General features: G+C 41.7%; 1 protein-coding gene across 3 annotated transcripts in view; it reads right to left on the reverse strand.

Annotated features, from left to right (window-relative positions):
- Positions 1–14821: 14821 nt before the first annotated feature.
- Positions 14822–19090, reverse strand: part of SLC36A2 (solute carrier family 36 member 2) — a 33248-nt gene continuing 28979 nt past the window's right edge. For all 3 annotated transcript variants that reach the window (XM_015452157.4, XM_015452159.4, XM_005558310.5), the window contains one exon: positions 14822–16965. In XM_015452157.4, coding sequence (XP_015307643.2) covers positions 16694–16965 — 272 coding nt within the window. In that variant the 3' untranslated portion in view covers positions 14822–16693. The remainder of the gene's footprint in view (positions 16966–19090) is intronic.

A 19090-nucleotide genomic window follows, 5' to 3' on the forward strand; every position in this document is an offset into this window, starting at 1 on the left:
GTCTCTGGCCTTTTTTTTTTTTTTTTTGTGAGCAGATTGAAGGGGTGCAAGGGGGTATCAATCAGGAGGCTATTACAATAATCCAGGAGGGTGTTGCAATGACCCAAATGTCAGTCTGTGATGGCTTAACAGGGAGGTAGTGAAAGAGATGGTGAGAAGTGACTGAATCCTGGATACTTTTAAAGATAAAGCCAAGAGGATGTGCTGATGAACTTGAGGTGGGGTGTAAAAGAGAGAGGAATCAAGGAAGACTCCAATATTTTTGACGTGAGTAACAGAATGGGACCGGCATTAACAAAATCGTGTCCGGAAGCTGCTTTTGCAGAGCACGCACCAGCACTGAACTTTGATTGCGTGTTTGTTTGGGACGACTGCACAGGTTGCTTATGAAGCTCATGGGGGCCAAGGTACTCCCCATACCACCTCTTAGTGCTGCTGCAAAATCAGCACTGGGAGCTTCTCTCTTCGTCTGAATATCAAATGAAATACCTCTCTCCTCTGATGTCCAAATATTTTTCTCAAGTTGAAAATAACTTCCCCTCCCCTGTTGCACTTACTCATTTATTATTTTATTTTATTTTTATTTTTTGAGACAGGGTCTCACTGTCGCCCAGGCTGAAGTGCAGTGGCACAATCACAGCTCACTGCAACCTCCTCCTCCCGGGCTCAAGCGATCCTCCCACCTCAGCCTCCCGAGTAAGCAACTATATGCCAATAAATTGGAAAATCTACAAGAAATGGACAAATTCCTAGACACATACAATCTACCAAGATCGAACCAGAAAGAAATCCAAAACCTGAAGAGACCAATAACAAGTAATGAGATCAAAGCCATAATAAAAAGTCTCCAGGTAAAGGAAAGCCTTGGACCCTCTGGCTTAACTGCTGACTTCTACTAAACATTTAAAGAAGAACTAATAAGAACTCAAACTATTTCAAAACATAGAAGAAGAGGGAATGCTTCCAAATTCATTGAATATTATAGAAGTTCAGTATTACTCCGATACCAAAACAAGACAAAGATACATTAAAAAAAAAAAAAGAAAAGAAAAGAAAAGGAAACTACAGGCCAACATCCTTTTGTATGCTTGCTCTGGGTGGTGGTGATTTCCACAGTCTCTGCTTTATAGTTGTGAGTTTTGCTTTGCCTTGTTTTATTTATTTATTTTTTTTATTTTTTATTTTTTTATTATTATACTTTGAGTTCTAGGGTACATGTGCATAACGTGCAGGTTTGTTACATATGTATACTTGTGCCATGTTGGTGTGCTGCAACCATCAACTCGTCAGCACCCATCAACTCGTCATTTACATCAGGTATAACTCCCAATGCAATCCCTCCCCCCTCCCGCCTCCCCATGATAGGCCCCGGTGTGTGATGTTCCCCTTCCCGAGTCCAAGTGATCTCATTGTTCAGTTCCCACCTATGAGTGAGAACATGCAGTGTTTGGTTTTGTGTTCTTGTGATAGTTTGCTAAGAATGATGGTTTCCAGCTGCATCCATGTCCCTACAAAGGACACAAACTCATCCTTTTTTATGGCTGCATAGTATTCCATGGTGTATATGTGCCACATTTTCTTAATCCAGTCTGTCACTGATGGACATTTGGGTTGATTCCAAGTCTTTGCTATTGTGAATAGTGCTGCAATAAACATACGTGTGCATGTGTCTTTATAGCAGCATGATTTATAATCCTTTGGGTATATACCCAGTAATGGGATGGCTGGGTCATATGGTACATCTAGTTCTAGATCCTTGAGGAATCGCCATACTGTTTTCCATAATGGTTGAACTAGTTTACAATCCCACCAACAGTGTAAAAGTGTTCCTATTTCTCCACATCCTCTCCAGCACCTGTTGTTTCCTGACTTTTTAATGATCGCCATTCTAACTGGTGTGAGATGGTATCTCATTGTGGTTTTGATTTGCATTTCTCTGATGGCCAGTGATGATGAGCATTTTTTCATGTGCCTGTTGGCTGTATGAATGTCTTCTTTTGAGAAACGTCTGTTCATATCCTTTGCCCACTTTCTGATGGGGTTGTTTGTTTTTTTCTCGTAAATTTGTTTGAGTTCTTTGTAGGTTCTGGATATTAGCCCTTTGTCAGATGAGTAGATTGCAAAAATTTTCTCCCATTCTGTAGGTTGCCTGTTCACTCTGATGGTAGTTTCTTTTGCTGTGCAGAAGCTCTTTAGTTTAATGAGATCCCATTTGTCAATTTTGGCTTTTGCTGCCGTTGCTTTTGGTGTTTTAGACATGAAGTCTTTGCCCATGCCTATGTCCTGAATGGTACTACCTAGGTTTTCCTCTAGGATTTTTATGGTATTAGGTCTAACATTTAAGTCTCTAATCCATCTTGAATTAATTTTCGTATAAGGAGTAAGGAAAGGATCCAGTTTCAGCTTTCTACTTATGGCTAGCCAATTTTCCCAACACCATTTATTAAATAGGGAATCTTTTCCCCATTTCTTGTTTCTCTCAGGTTTGTCAAAGATCAGATGGCTGTAGATGTGTGGTATTATTTCTGAGGACTCTGTTCTGTTCCATTGGTCTATATCTCTGCTTTGGTACCAGTACCATGCTGTTTTGGTTACTGTAGCCTTGTAGTATAGTTTGAAGTCAGGTAGCGTGATGCCTCCAGCTTTGTTCTTTTGACTTAGGATTGTCTTGGAGATGCGGGCTCTTTTTTGGTTCCATATGAACTTTAAAGCAGTTTTTTCCAATTCTGTGAAGAAACTCATTGGTAGCTTGATGGGGATGGCATTGAATCTATAAATTACCTTGGGCAGTATGGCCATTTTCACGATATTGATTCTTCCTATCCATGAGCATGGTATGTTCTTCCATTTGTTTGTGTCCTCTTTGATTTCACTGAGCAGTGGTTTGTAGTTCTCCTTGAAGAGGTCCTTTACATCCCTTGTCAGTTGGATTCCTAGGTATTTTATTCTCTTTGAAGCAATTGTGAATGGAAGTTCATTCCTGATTTGGCTCTCTGTTTGTCTGTTACTGGTGTATAAGAATGCTTGTGATTTTTGCACATTAATTTTGTATCCTGAGACTTTGCTGAAGTTGCTTATCAGCTTAAGGAGATTTTGGGCTGAGACAATGGGGTTTTCTAAATATACAATCATGTCATCTGCAAACAGGGACAATTTGACTTCTTCTTTTCCTAACTGAATACCCTTGATTTCTTTCTCTTGCCTGATTGCCCTAGCCAGAACTTCCCACACTATGTTGAATAGGAGTGGTGAGAGAGGGCATCCCTGTCTTGTGCCAGTTTTCAAAGGGAATTTTTCCAGTTTTTGCCCATTCAGTATGATATTGGCTGTGGGTTTGTCATAGATAGCTCTTATTATTTTGAGGTATGTTCCATCAATACCGAATTTATTGAGAGTTTTTAGCATGAAGGGCTGTTGAATTTTGTCAAAAGCCTTTTCTGCATCTATTGAGATAATCATGTGGTTCTTGTCTTTGGTTCTGTTTATATGCTGGATTATGTTTATTGATTTGCGAATGTTGAACCAGACTTGCATCCCAGGGATGAAGCCCACTTGATCATGGTGGATAAGCTTTTTGATGTGTTGCTAAATCCGGTTTGCCAGTATTTTATTGAGGATTTTTGCATCGATGTTCATCAGGGATATTGGTCTAAAATTCTCTTTTTTTGTTGTATCTCTGCCAGGCTTTGGTATCAGGATGATGTTGGCCTCCTAAAATGAGTTAGGGAGGATTCCCTCTTTTTCTATTGATTGGAATAGTTTCAGAAGGAATGGTACCAGCTCCTCCTTGTACCTGTGGTAGAATTCAACTGTGAATCCATCTGGTCCTGGACTTTTTTTGGTTGGTAGGCTATTAATTATTGCCTCAATTTCAGAGCCTCCTATTGATCTATTCAGGGATTCAACTTCCTCCTGGTTTAGTCTTGGAAGAGTGTAAGTGTCCAGGAAATTATCCATTTCTTCTAGATTTTCCAGTTTATTTGCATAGAGGTGTTTATAGTATTCTCTGATGGTAGTTTGTATTTCTGTGGGGTCAGTGGTGATATCCCCTTTATCATTTTTTATTGCGTCTATTTGATTCTTCTCTCTTTTCTTCTTTATTAGTCTTGCTAGTGGTCTGTCAATTTTGTTGATCTTTTCAAAAAACCAACTCCTGGATTCATTGATTTTTTAGAGGGTTTTTTGTGTCTCTATCTCCTTCAGTTCTGCTCTGATCTTAGTTATTTCTTGCCTTCTGCTAGCTTTTGAATGTGTTTGCTCTTGCTTCTCTAGTTCTTTTAATTGTGATGTTAGAGTGTCAATTTTAGATCTTTCCAGCTTTCTCTTGTGGGCATTTAGTGCTATAAATTTCCCTCTACACACTGCTTTAAATGTGTCCCAGAGATTCTGGTATGTTGTATCTTTGTTCTCATTGGTTTCAAAGAACTTCTTTATTTCTGCCTTCATTTCGTTATGTACCCAGTAGTCATTCAGGAGCAGGTTGTTCAGTTTCGATGTAGTTGAGCAGTTTTGATTGAGTTTCTTAGTCCTGAGTTCTAGTTTGATTGCACTGTGGTCTAAGAGACAGTTTGTTAAAATTTCTGTTCTTGTACATTTGCTGAGGAGTGCTTTACTTCCAACTATGTGGTCAATTTTTGAGTAAGTGCGATGTGGTGCTGCGAAGAATGTATATTCTGTTGATTTGGAGTGGAGAGTTCTATAGATGTCTATTAGGTCTGCTTGCTGCAGAGATGAGTTCAATTCCTGGATATCCTTGTTAACTTTCTGTCTCGTTGATCTGTCTAATGTTGACAGTGGAGTGTTGAAGTCTCCCATTATTATTGTATGGGAGTCTAAGTCTCTTTGTAAGTCTCTAAGGACTTGCTTGATGAATCTGGGTGCTCCTGTATTGGGTGCATATATATTTAGGATAGTTAGCTCTTCCTGTTGAATTGATCCCTTTACCATTATGTAATGGCCTTCTTTGTCTCTTTTGATCTTTGATGGTTTAAAGTCTGTTTTATCAGAGACTAGTATTGCAACCCCTGCTTTTTTTTGTTCTCCATTTGCTTGGTAAATCTTCCTCCATCCCTTTATTTTGAGCCTATGTATGTCTCTGCATGTGAGATGGGTCTCCTGAATACAGCAGACTGATGGGTCTTGACTCTTTATCCAGTTTGCCAGTCTGTGTCTTTTAGTTGGAGCATTTAGTCCATTTACATTTAAGGTTAATATTGTTATGTGTGAACTTGATCCTGCCATTATGATATTAACTGGTTATTTTGCTCGTTAGTTGATGCAGTTTCTTCCTAGCCTCGATGGTCTTTACATTTTGGCATGTTTTTGCAATGGCTGGTACCGGTTGTTCCTTTCCATGTTGAGTGCTTCCTTCAGGGTCTCTTGTAAGGCAGGCCTAGTGGTGACAAAATCTCTAAGCATTTGCTTATCTGTAAAGGATTTTATTTCTCCTTCACTTATGAAACTTAGTTTGGCTGGATATGAAATTCTGGGTTGCAAATTATTTTCTTTAAGAATGTTGAATATTGGCCCCCACTCTCTTCTGGCTTGTAGAGTTTCTGCTGAGAGATCTGCTGTTAGTCTGATGGGCTTCCCTTTGTGGGTGACCCAACCTTTCTCTCTGGCTGCCCTTAAGATTTTTTCCTTCATTTCAACTTTGGTGAATCTGGCAATTATGTGTCTTGGAGTTGCTCTTCTCGAGGAGTATCTTTGTGGCGTTCTCTGTATTTCCTGATTTGAATGTTGGCCTGCCCTACTAGGTTGGGGAAGTTCTCCTGGATGATATCCTGAAGAGTGTTTTCCAACTTGGTTCCATTTTCCCTCTCACTTTCAGGCACCCCAATCAGACGTAGATTTGGTCTTTTTACATAATCCCATACTTCTTGCAGGCTTTGTTCATTTCTTTTTCTTCTTTTTTCTTTTGGTTTCTCTTCTCGCTTCATTTCATTCATTTGATCCTCAATCGCTGATACTCTTTCTTCCAGTTGATCGAGTCGGTTACTGAAGCTTGTGCATTTGTCACGTATTTCTCGTGTCATGGTTTTCATCTCTTTCATTTCGTTTATGACCTTCTCTGCATTAATTACTCTAGCCATCAATTCTTCCACTTTTTTTTTCAAGATTTTTAGTTTCTTTGCGCTGGGTACGTAATTCCTCCTTTAGCTCTGAGAAGTTTGATGGACTGAAGCCTTCTTCTCTCATCTCGTCAAAGTCATTCTCTGTCGAGCTTTGATCCATTGCTGGCAATGAGCTGCGCTCCTTTGCCGGGGGAGATGTGCTCTTATTTTTTGAATTTCCAGCTTTTCTGCCCTGCTTTTTCCCCATCTTTGTGGTTTTATCTGCCTCTGGTCTTTGATGATGGTGATGTACTGATGGGGATTTGGTGTAGGTGTCCTTCCTGTTTGATAGTTTTCCTTCTAACAGTCAGGACCCTCAGCTGTGGGTCTGTTGGAGATTGCTTGAGGTCCACTCCAGACCCTGTTTGCCTGGGTATCAGCAGCAGAGGCTGCAGAAGATAGAATATTTCTGAACAGCGAGTGTACCTGTCTGATTCTTGCTTTGGAAGCTTCCTCTCAGGGGGGTACTCCACCCTGTGAGGTGTGGGGTGTCAGACTGCCCCTAGTGGGGGATGTCTCCCAGTTAGGCTACTCAGGGGTCAGGGACCCACTTGAGCAGGCAGTCTGTCCCTTCTCAGCTCTCAACCTCCGTTTGGGAGATCCACTGCTCTCTTCAAAGCTGTCAGACAGAGTCGTTTGCGTCTGCAGAGGTTTCTGCTGGGTTTGTTATTGTTTACTGTGCCCTGTCCCCAGAGGTGGAGTCTACAGAGACAGGTAGGTTTCCTTGAGCTGCTGTGAACTTCACCCAGTTCGAGCTTCCCAGCGGCTTTGTTTACCTACTTAAGCCTCAGCAATGGCGGGCGCCCCTCCCCCAGCCTCGCTGCTGCCTTGCCGGTAGATCACAGACTGCTGTGCTAGCAATGAGGGAGGCTCCATGGGCGTGGGACCCTCCCGGCCAGGTGTGGGATATAATCTCCTGGTGTGCCCGTTAGCTTAAAGCGCAGTATTGGGGTGGGAGTTACCCAATTTTCCAGGTGTTGTGTGTCTCAGTTCCCCTGGCTAGGAAAAGGGATTCCCTTCCCCCTTGCGCTTCCCAGGTGAGGCGATGCCTCGCCCTGCTTCAGCTCTCGCAGGTCGGGCTGCAGCAGCTGACTAGCACCGATTGTCCGGCACTCCCTAGTGAGATGAACCCAGTACCTCAGTTGAAAATGCAGAAATCACCGGTCTTCTGTGTGGCTCGTGCTGGGAGTTGGAGACTGGAGCTGTTCCTATTCGGCCATCTTGCTCCTCCTCCCCGCTTTGCCTTGTTTTAAAACAAGCATAGCATTTATTATAATCGATCACTGTCTTGTTTACTTGTTTACTATCTGTCTTCCTACTAAAGTGCAGACTCCTTGAAAATGGAACATTGTTAAATCTGCAGCACGTTATATAGAATAGGCATGCTTTAGGTAAGTATTGAAACAATGAATAAATGACATGGCAAAACCTCATCTCTTTTTATTTTTATTTATTTTTATTTTTTTCTCCAGACAGAGTCTTGCTCTGTCACCCAGGCTGGAGTGCAATGGCGTGACCTCGGCTCACTGCAACCTCGGCCTCCTGGGTTCAAGTGATTCTCCTGCCTCAGCCTCCTGAGTAGCTGGGATTAGAGGCACATGCCACCATGCCCGGCTAATTTTTTGTATTTTTAGTAGAGATGGAGTTTCACCATGTTGGCCAGGCTGATATGTATCTCCTGACCTCAGACGATCCTCCTGCCTTGGCCTCCCAAAGTGCTGGAATTGCAGGTGTGAGCTACCACGCCTGGCCACAAAACCCCATCTCTACAAAAAATACAAAAATTAGCTGGGCATGGTGGCATATGGCTGTAGGTATTAATGATCTTTTGTATTTCTGCAGTATCAGTTGTAATGTCTCTTTTTTCATTTCTTATTTTATTTACTTGGATCTTCTCTCTTTTTTTCTTAGTTAGTCTGGCTAATGGTTTGTCAATTTTGTTTAACTTTTCAGAAAAACCAACATTTTATTATTGATCTTTTATATTGTTTTCTTCATTTCAGTTTCATTTATTTCTGCTCTGATCTTTATTATTTCTTTTCTTCTAATAATTTTGGGTTTGGTTTGCTCTTGCTTTTCTAGTTCTTTAATATACATTTTGTTTGTTTGTTTTTTGAAATGGAGCCTTGCTTTGTTGCCCCAGCTGGAGTGCAGTGGCATGATCTTGGCTCACTGTAACCTTTGCCTCTTGAGTTCAAGTGATCTCGTGCCTCAGCCTCCTGAGTAGCTGGGATTATAGGCACCCACCACTACACTCAGCTAATTTTTTTTTGTACTTTTACTAGAGACGGGGTTTCACCATGTTGGCCAGGCTGGTTTTGTACTTCTGACCTCAAGTGATCCGCCCACCTTGGCCTCCCAAAGTTCTAGAATTACAGGCATGAACCACCATTCATGACTGGATGCATCATTAGATTGTTTATTTGAAGTTTCCCTATTTTTGATGTAGGCTCTTATAGCTATAAACTTCCCTTTTAGTACTGCTTTTGCTGTATCCCATAGGTTGTGGTATGTTGTGTTTCCATTATCATTTGTTTCAAGGATTTTCAAATTTTCTTCTTAATTTCTTCACCGACCCACTGGTCATTAAGGAGCATACTGTTTAATTTCCATGTGTTTGTATAGTTTCCAAACTTCTTCTTCTTGCTGATTACAAGTTTCATTCCATTGTGGTCAGAGAAGATGCTTGGTATTATTTCAGTTTTTTGGAAGTTTTAAGACTTGTTTTGTGACCTAACATATGGTCTATCCTTGAAAATGATCTGTGATCTGTGTGCTGAGAAAAGGGATGTGCATTCTTTAGCCATTGGATGAAATATTCCATAAATATCTGTTAGATCTACTTGGTCTATAGTGCAGATTAAGTCCTATGTTTCTTTGTTAATTTTCTGTCTGGAAGATCTGTCCAATGCAGAAAGTTGGGTATTGAAGTCTCTAACTATTGGTGTCTCTCTCTCTCTTTAGCTCTAATAATATTGGCTTTATTTATCTGGGTGCTCCAGTGTTTGCAGCATATATAATTACAATTGTTATATCCTCTTATATCCTGAATTGACCTTTTGATAATTATATAGTGATCTTCTTTGTCTCTTCTTATAGTTTTTGTCTTAAAATCTATTTTGTCTGATATAAGTATAGCCACTCCTGCTCTTTTTTGATTTCCGTTGGCATGGAATATATTTTTTCACGCCTTTATTTTCTTTTTTCTTTTTTTTTTTTTTTTTTTTTTTGAGACGGGGTCTGGCTCTGTCACCCAGGCTGGAGTGCAGTGGCCGGATCTCAGCTCACTGCAAGCTCCGCCTCCCGGGTTCACGCCATTCTTCTGCCTCAGCCTCCCGAGTAGCTGGGACTACAGGCGCCTGCCACCTCGCCCGGCTAATTTTTTGTATCTTTTTAGTAGAGACGGGGTTTCACCGTGTTAGCCAGGATGGTCTCGATCTCCTGACCTCGTGATCCGCCCGTCTCGGCCTCCCAAAGTGCTGGGATTACAGGCTTGAGCCACCGCACCCGGCAACGCCTTTATTTTCAGCCTATGTATGCCTTTATAGGTAAAGTGGGTTTCTTGTAGGCAACAGATCAATGGATCTTTTTTTATTCATTCAGCCAGTTTATGTCTTTTGATTGAAGAGTTTAGACCATTTACATTCAACGTTATTATTGATAAGCAAGGATTTACTCTTGCCATTTTGTTACTTGTTTGATGGTTGTTGTGGTTTTCTCTTACTTCTTTTTTTTCTTGTCTTCCTTTAGTGAAAGTGATTTTTATCTTTTGATATGCTTTAGTTTCTTGCTTTTGTGTGTGTTTGTATCCATCATATGGTTTTTGGTTTTAGGTTACCATGAGGTTTGCAAATACTATCTTATAACCCATTATTTTAACCTGATAACACATTAACACTGCATCAACAAATAAATGAACAAAAAGAAAGAAAGAAAACTAATAAAAACTCTATGCCTTAACTTCATCCCCCTGCTTTTTAATTTTTTGTTGTTTCTGTTTGTATTTTATTGTACTAAGTCTTGAAAAGTTGTTATTATTTTTGATTGGTTCATTGTTTAGTCTTTCTACTTATGATAAAAGTAGGTCACACACCACAGTTACAGAGTTATAATAGTCTGTGTTTTTCTGTGTATTTACTATTACCAGTCAGTTTTGTACCTTCTGGTGATTATGTATTGCTCATTAATGTTCTTTTCTTTCTGATTGAAGTACTCCCTTTAGCAATTCTGGTAGGACAGAAATGCTGGTGTTGATAAAATCCTTCAACTTTTGTTTGTCTGGGAAAGTCTTTATTTCTCATTCATGTTTGAAGTATATTTTCACCAGATATACTATTCTAGGGTAAAAGTTTTTTTTTTTTTTTTTTTTCCTTCAGCACTTTAAATATTTCATGCCACTCTCTCCTTGCCTTTAAGGTTTCCACTGAAAAGTCTGCTGCCTGACATGTTGGAGCTCCATCATGCTTTTTTTTTTTTTTTCTTTCTCTCTTGTTGCTTTTAGGATCCTTTATGCTAGATCTTTGGGAGTTTGATTATTAAATGCCTTAAGGTAGTCTTGTTTAGGTTAAATCTGCTTAGTGTTCTATAAACTTCTTGTACTTGGATATTGATAACTTTCTCTAGGTTTAGGAAGTTCTCTATTATCCTTTTGAATAAACTTTCTACCCCTATCTCTTTCTCTACTTCCTCTTTAAGATCAATAACTTAGATTTGCCTTTTTGAGGTTATTTTCTAGATCGTGTAGGTGTGCTTCATTATTTTTTATTCCTTTTTTTTTGGTCTCCTCTGACTGTATATTTTCAAACAGCCTGTCTTTAAGCTCACTAATTCTTTCTTCTGGTTGATCAATTCTATTATTAAAAGACTCTGATGCATTCTTCAGTATGGCAATTGCATTTTTCAGCTCCAGAATTTCTGACTGATTCTTTTTCATGATTTCAATATCTTTGTTAAATTTATCTGATGAATTCCTTCTCTCTGTTATCTTGAATTTCTATGAGTTTCCTCAAAACAACTATTTTCAATTCTCTGACTGAAAGATCACATATCTCTGTATCTCCAGGATTGGTCCCTGTGCCTTATTTAGTTCATTTGGTGAGGCCATGTTTTCACGGATGGTGTTGATGCTAGTAAATGCTCTTCAGTTTCTGGGCATTGAAGAGTTAGGTATTTATTGTAGTCTTCACTGTCTGGGCTTGTTTGTACCCATCCTTCTTGGGAAGGCTTTCCAGATATTTGAAAGGGCTTGGGTGTTATGATCTAAGCTGTATCTGCTTTAGGGCACAACCCAAGCCCAGCAACACTGTGGTTGGTGCAGACTGACAGAGGTACCACCTTGATTGTCTTGGAGACAATTGATCTGGGAGAATTCTCTCTGGATTACCAGATAGAGACTCTTGTTCTCTTCCCTTACTTTCTCCCAAACAGAGTCTCTCTCTTTGTCTGTTCTGAGCCACATGAAACTGGGGGTGGAGTGATACAAGCACCCTTGTGGCCACCATCACTATGACTGCACTGGGTCAGACTTGAAGCCAGCATAGCACTGGGTCTTGCTGGAGGCCTCCTGTAACCACTCCCTGGCTACTGCCTGTGTTCGCTCAAGGCCCTGGGGCTCTGTAATCAGCAGGTGGCAAAGCCATTCAGGTCTACATTTTTCCCTTTAATGTGGAGAGATCCCCCAGGCCCTGTGCGGGTCCAGAGGTGCCATCTGTCTGAGAGCCAGGGACTAGAGTAAAAAACCTAAGAGGTCTACCTGGTGTTCTATTGTACTGTAGCTGAGCTGGCACTCGAACCACAAGACATAGTCCTTTTCACTCTTCCTTCCCCTTTCCAAAGGCAGAGGAGCCTCACGCTATGGCCACTGCCACCTCAGGCCTGCACAGAGTAATGCCAGATTACTGCCGATGTTCCCTTAAGTCCTGAGGGCTCTTCAGTCAGCTTGTGGTGCATGCCGCCTGGCTTGGGACTCACCCTTCAGGGCAGTGGGCTACCCTTTGGCCCAGGACAGGTCCAGAAATGCCATCCAAGAGCCAAGTCCTGGGATCAGGGACCCCAAGAGTGCTCTTGGTGCTCTACCCTTGTGGCTGAGCTGGTAACTAAAGTCAGCAGGTCTCAGAGTCTCACCCAAGGCCCTTGATGTAGCATCTGGGTATCACTGGTGTTTATTCAGGACCCAAGGGCTCTTCAGTGAGCAGGTGATGAATGCTGCCAGGACTGGGTCCTTTCCTTCAAGGCAGTGGTTTCCCTTCTGGCCCAGGGTATGTCTAGAAATGCCCAGGAGCTAGGGCCTAGAAAGGCAGCATCATAACTCTGACCCATGCCCTGTTCTGTGGCTGAGTTGGCATCTAAGATGTAAGACAAAGTCCTCCCCACTATTCCCTCTCCTCACCTCAAGCAAAAGGAAGGGATCTCTTCTGGAGCCACAAGCTGTGTATCTTGGGGTTAGGAGAGGGGTGATGCCAAGTACTGCCTTAGCCACCCCACCTGGTGTCTCAGTATGTCTCCTGCTCCCCCAGTCCACTGTCTCTGGGTCCAATTCAGTACTAGGAGTCTCCTAGGAGTTGTAGCCCTTGTGGCCTAGACTGCCTTTCAAGTTTATTTAAAGCCCCAGAGCACTTTAGCCCATGGTGGCAAGGCTTGTGGGAGCTAGAGTTCTGACCCCTGGGATCGGTGATTCCCCTCTGGCTAGGGCTGGTTTAAATCCTCCCTCTGTGGTCAGGTTTCAACTTAGTTTGATCTGGTTTTCCTTTCTGCTATAACAAAGGCAGCACTTAGTCAATGCCTCACAATTACTGGGTTCTCCCTTCCCCAGAGCCCAGAGATACTCTGGGCACCATGGGCCCCTGCTGGGGGTGAGGGAGGGGTGGCGTGGGTGATTCAAGACTGTTTTTTCTTTTACTTCTTTGGTGCCTCTTTCAGCCATACGAAGTTAAAATCAGGTACTGTGAGTACCCACGTTTTTTGGTTCTTATGAAGGTGCTTTTTTTTCTGTACATAATTGTTAATTTGGTGTCCTTGGAGTGGGGGTTAGGGGACAGGACAGATCAGTGGAGCTTTCTACCATCTTGCTCTACCTTCTCCCTATTTTACATTTTGATAACCACCATTCAATAGCCTCTCTTGAGCCCTACAATGCAGTGAAGAGCTTTGATGCGCAAATGTTTGCATCCTGGATCCATCCTTTACTATGCGTTTGATCTTTAACAAGTTATTTAATGTCTCTGAGCCTGTTTCCTTATCTGAAAATGGAGACAATGACAGTGTAAACATCACAAGGTCATTGTAAGGATTAAATGAGATAATCTCATGTAAAATCCTTAGTAAGCACTCAATGAAGGAAAGGAGGAAGGATTTTCTATGTTCCTTGACTCATTAGCAAGCCCCAGAAGTTAAATAAACAGTCAGTTAAATGGGGGGAAGAAAGTTGTGTGTGTGTGCATATGTGTGTATTAAATAATCAGTTCCAAACCACTTAAAAATTTTTTAATATCACCACCACTCAGACTTAAAACTAACATGTAGTAGTCTTTAGTGTTGCCAAATAATTACTAATGAGTCTCCCTAGCTTGGTTTTGTTGGTTACATCAATGTTGCTAAATTTAGTTTTTCTTTCCAAGATTTAACTTTAGCCAGATTGATCTAAGTAATAAAATTACTTAGATCATCTTACTATCATCTTACACAGTAGGGGCTTATCTTTAGAGAATGAGTGTAAACTTTTCTTAATAACAGAGAAGATAACCTTAAACTTCAAGGATGGATGGGGTGATTGATAGCGGAGCAGGGTGGGAGAGAAGAGTTTCCAGAGAGGATGATCACATTGCCAACACTCGAACGGATCAGTGGAAGTCCTTTGGCTTGCTGATGAAACAGAGAGCTCAGGGTGGAAATGACAACCCATCCTCTGGCAAAGTAGACTGTGGACCCCTGCACAGGCTATGAGTGTCCTATTGCCCAACAGGGACTCTGTAGGCTATGGGATCTGGGTGTGGACCACCAGCCTTTCCTACATCTGAGTGGACTTGTGTTCATGAAGTATCTTCTGGAAGTCCAGCAGATAGAAAGTAACATACAGAAAGAGCAGACCAGGACTTGAGAATTGGGGGGCACAGGGAAGATGAAGGATGAAAATAAGCAGGACAGGGCTTTTTCAAATATTCTCTTAACACCGAGGCTGAAACAGGCATAGATCATTCCCATAAACCACAGAGAGTTTCATGAGAAACTCTCCTCTCCCCACCTTTTGGGACTATAGATCTTCAACATCTATTTAGTTATCTAGGTGCATTTTCTCAATGTTAGTAATTCTGCGGGGAGGGGAGAGAGCAGTCACCACCAGAAAGATAGAGGCGATGTCTCAGGTTGGCTTGCCCCTGGCTGCCGGCCAAGGTCAGACACGAGCATAAGTGCTGTCATGTCCAGGCAGCAGGACAGAATGGAAGGAAATTCAGACTCAGTCTTTCAAGTTCTACTCAAAGCCCAATCAAGTGATACCACCTGTGGAAAGTCTTCCTTTGTGCTCCAGAGCAGGTAGTGTCCTTTGCCCTTAGATGGACGTATGATGGTATTGACTTAGTTGATTACCTGTTACTCTTTCCCAATGGACAGTAGACTGGCTGCTTGACAGCGGGGATTCTTTTCTCATTAATCAGTGTATCCTTTTTAGAATGATGTATCAGGTATCTTTTGCTGCATAAAACTTCCCACTCTTTATGTATTAAAATTACAAACATCTTTATTATTTATCACAGTTCTGTGGATTATCTGTACAATTCTTATGGTCTGTGTCATCCTGACTGGGGTTGGATATAGTCTAGGATGGCTTTACTCATGTGTCTGGAAGTTGGCAGGCTGGTTGATCTGCGAACAGGGCTCAACTGGGATGATTCATTTATGTTCCACTTGGTCTCTGATCCTCCGGTAGGCTAGCCCAGGATGCTTTACTTGGTGGTCTCAACTCTACAGAGCATGCATGTAAGTTCTGATGCATAGGTTATTAACAAACCTCTGACTGCATCACATTTACTAATGTTCCATTGGTCAAAGCAAGTTACAAGGCCAAGATCAAATTTAAAGGGGAGAGGCCAGGCACGGTGGCTCACACTTGTTATCTCAGCACTTTGGGAGGCTGAGGCGGGTGGATCACCTGAGGTCAGGAGTTTGAGACCAGCCTGGCCAACATGGTAAAACCCCACCTCTGTGAAAAATACAAAAATTAGCCGGGTATAGTGGCAGGTGCCTTTAATCCCAGCTACTCGGGAGGCTGAGGCAGAAGAATTGCTTGAACCCGGGAGGTGGAGACTGCAGTGAGCTGAGATTGTGCCACTGCACTCCAGCCTGGGCAACAGAGCGAGACTCCATCTCAGAAAAAGAAACAAACAAAAACAAAACAAAACAAAAAAAACCCACAGATAAACAAACAAAAAAATTTAAGGGATACAGATATAGACTTCATCTTTTCATAGGAGCAGCTGCAAAATCACATTATCAACAGGAATTTATGGTCATTTTTACAATATTCTACAAAATCTTGTTTGGCACATAGTAGGTAATCAAGAATGCATGTTGCAAGAATTAGGAGGTAAAGTCTATTCAAATAATTTTCATGTTCACCCCTCATCCCTCCCCATTGGCACATCTACTTCCATGCCTCCTATTCATTGTTGGGATCTTTGAGTTGGGAGGAAATGCTATCTAATGGTTTGAAATGTTTGTTGCCCCTGATTTAATACGCATGGGTCCTTTCTATCTGAGAGTTTCACACTGGTCATCTTGGCCCTACCCATCTCAACACTGGAGCCGTGCACAACTTTCTGACTTGTGGATTATGTACCCACCCTTAGTGTTTGCTTTTTTGAACAGACCCAGAAAAGGGAAAACTGGTTGTCTGCCAAAGCGTGGACAGTATCAGCTGGCTGCACCTCCTTCGGCCAGTTGCTGCCACTTGGGGCCCTCTGGTGGCTTCTTCTTGCATAGCTCCAGGTTAGGTATGAAATTCACTGTCCGAATTGTCATAAGCTTGGCTAGAGTCCAGAGCCTTCCAAGGTAAAGCTCACAATGTGGTGGAATGCCAGAGATATGAAAAGAAGAAGTAATAAACAAAACAAAATTAAAAAATACCAACACCATTTAGAGCTTGTAGCTTTCTTGTTTCACCATGACTTTGCCCAGAGAAAAGGCAAAGCAGTGACATAAAGATAATGCATATAAAAGAGATCCGGCTGGGCAAGGAGGCTCACGCTTGTAATTCCAGCATTTTTGGAGGCCAAGGCGGGTGGATCACCTGAGGTCAAGAGTTCGAGACCAGCCTGACCAATATGGAGAAACCCCATCTCTACTAAAAATACAAAATTAGCCAGGCGTGCTGGCCCATGCCTGTAATCCCAGCTACTCGGGAGGCTGAGGCAGGAGAATTGCTTGAACCCAGGAGGTGGAAGTTGCGGTGAGCTGAGATTGTGCCATTGCACTCCAGCCTGGGCAACAAGAGTGAAACTCCATCTCAAAAAAACAAAACAAAACAAAAAAACAGAGATCCATATCACTAAAAATTGGGTGCTGGTGGGCAAGGAGCACTGCCAGGCTCACCGAAGAAAAGTGGTGGAGTTGGAAAACAGGGGAGAGTCTCCTGACTTGAGCAGCTCATCCAGGGCCTGGTAGGTCCCCACCACAAAGCCCACGAAGCCCAGGATGCTGATCAGGGCGTCCTTGAAGATGGTGAGGGGGCTCATGCCCTCTGAGTAGAAGGTGCTGACCTCCAGGAGTGGTGGGATGATGAGGGCCAGGGCGCTGCTGCTCACGGAGCCCACCAGGGAGATGACCAGGTCCAGGCGGGGGATGAGGACAGCCAGGAGGCCTGCAGGGAGGGGATAGGGGACAGATAGAGAATTCCAGGCTTAGCCAAGCTTTGAAAGTTTGTTCTTAAAGTCCTCTTCTTGGCCGGGCACAGTGGCTCACACCTGTAATCCCAGCACTTTGGGAGGCCGAGATGGGTCAATCATTGAAGGCTGGGAGTTCAAGACCAGTCTGTCGCACATAGTGAAATCCTGTCTCTACTAAAAATATAAAAATTAGCTGGGTGTGGTAGTAGCAGCCTATAATCTTAGCTACTCAGGAGGCTGAGGCAGGAGAATCGCTTGAACCTGGGAGGTAGAGGTTGCCGTGAGCCAAGATTGCACCACTGCGCTCCAGCCTGGGTGACAAAGTGAGGTCCTGTCTCATTGAAGAAAAAAAAAAAGAAAAAAAAATCCTCTTCTTAAAAAATAAACCAGTTGTTTTGCAGAAATTCGATTACAGAAAGAAAAGTTGAAAGTCCTCCAATATCCCTAATTATATTCCCTAGAAGTTACGCATTAAAAATTCAGCCAGGCAGAGTGGCACATTCCTATAGCCCCAGCTATTTGAGAGGCTGAGGCAAGAGGATCCGAAAGTTCAAGGACAGACTTGGTAACATAGTGAGACCCCATCTCAAAATAACAACCACCACAACAAAATTTGGAGTGTCTCTAATTGTATTCATTCATATTCTTCATTCATATTGTTGGGAGGAAATGTACTCATTCAAAAACTTTTCCCCTATCAACTTAGAGTCAGTGGTTGGGGGCCTGTGAATGTAACTGACAGTAGGTAAGATTAACGAGAGAAAAGACAAAGTGTGTTTATAAGCTCCAGAGCCTTGAGATGAATTGGCTTCCAGAACAGCCAAAGATACCCCCTTAATATGGGGAAAAGGAGGGAGGAGGAGGGGCTTTTATGGAAGAACAAATGGAAGATACGACAGTTTCAGATAAAATGTGTTAAACAGTTAGTAATTCCAATGATAATGCTAAGTTTCTTTTCTGGCTCTAAACTTCCCAAAGAAGGGATTTATGGCAGCTGTATTTTTCAGGAGGTCCTGCTTACATCAGCGAAAGAAGATTAGATAAAGTTTCTTTCTGCAGCTTCTTTTTGTTCAGATGTTTTTAGCTTAAAATAATCTTTATGCTACTGAGGTGCATTTTGGATCTTACATATCCAATAAAACTTAAGCTCTTATTTAATAAATAACACTAAATAACAGTGCTGGGAACCGTTCAAGCTGTTTGGAATATATCAATGTACAAACTATTAAGGTTTGTACTATGAAAATTTGTATCAATGTACAAATTTTTTTAGAAGTCTTGTCTTTTTTTAAATGCCTAGCATTTTAATGAATAAAAAATAATATAAATAAATAAAATAAATAAATAATTTTTAAAATGCCGAGCATTTTAATAATTAACATGAGTATGAAGACCTCTTACTTGCAAACAATTAGAATATGAAATCATTTATATACAAAGAGATCTTCAGTTGGAAGAAAATCCACAAGGTGTCTTTAAAGAAGTGTCTTCTCCAGGTTTTGCACACATGTCAGATAAACACCTAACAAAGAAACATGAAAAGCTAAAAATTTTGAAATTGTGTTTTTTTAGCAGGATGTTTTACAGACCTGGGCTTTTACATTTTTTATTATATTTGATGAAAAATGTTCCTGGTCATAAAGAAGTCCCAGGAGCCGTGAGCAGGCCTCCTTTGGAGGAGGACTGTGGTAGAACAGAACAGGTCTGGAAGGCAGGAGTCTGATTCTTTCTTGTATGGCCTTGCCTAAGTCCCACCCCTTCCTCAGCTTGTTTCCTCAGCTGCAAAATGGAGATGAAGGCTACTATCCTTTTAGGTATTGTGATTCATTCTGCATAGGACATAAAAGTCTTCAATGAGATTTTTCATGTAAAGCATTCAGAAAAGTTATCTTTGCTATTACTTCAAGTTATTTACTCATACATGCTAATTGATAATGCATGAAGTGTAGTGTAGGCTTAAGGGATTGTTATCTTTATACTGTGGGACAAATTCCTTGATCTATCTGGAATCTCTAAGATACTGGATGGTTCCTGCCTTCAAGGTCAAACTAAGAATGAATCACCTCAAAAGAAGAAAATCAGTGTCGAATAAATGCTGTG

The sequence above is a fragment of the Macaca fascicularis genome, chromosome 6 (genome assembly GCF_037993035.2).
Source record: "Macaca fascicularis isolate 582-1 chromosome 6, T2T-MFA8v1.1".
NCBI classification, from domain to species: Eukaryota; Metazoa; Chordata; class Mammalia; order Primates; family Cercopithecidae; genus Macaca; species Macaca fascicularis.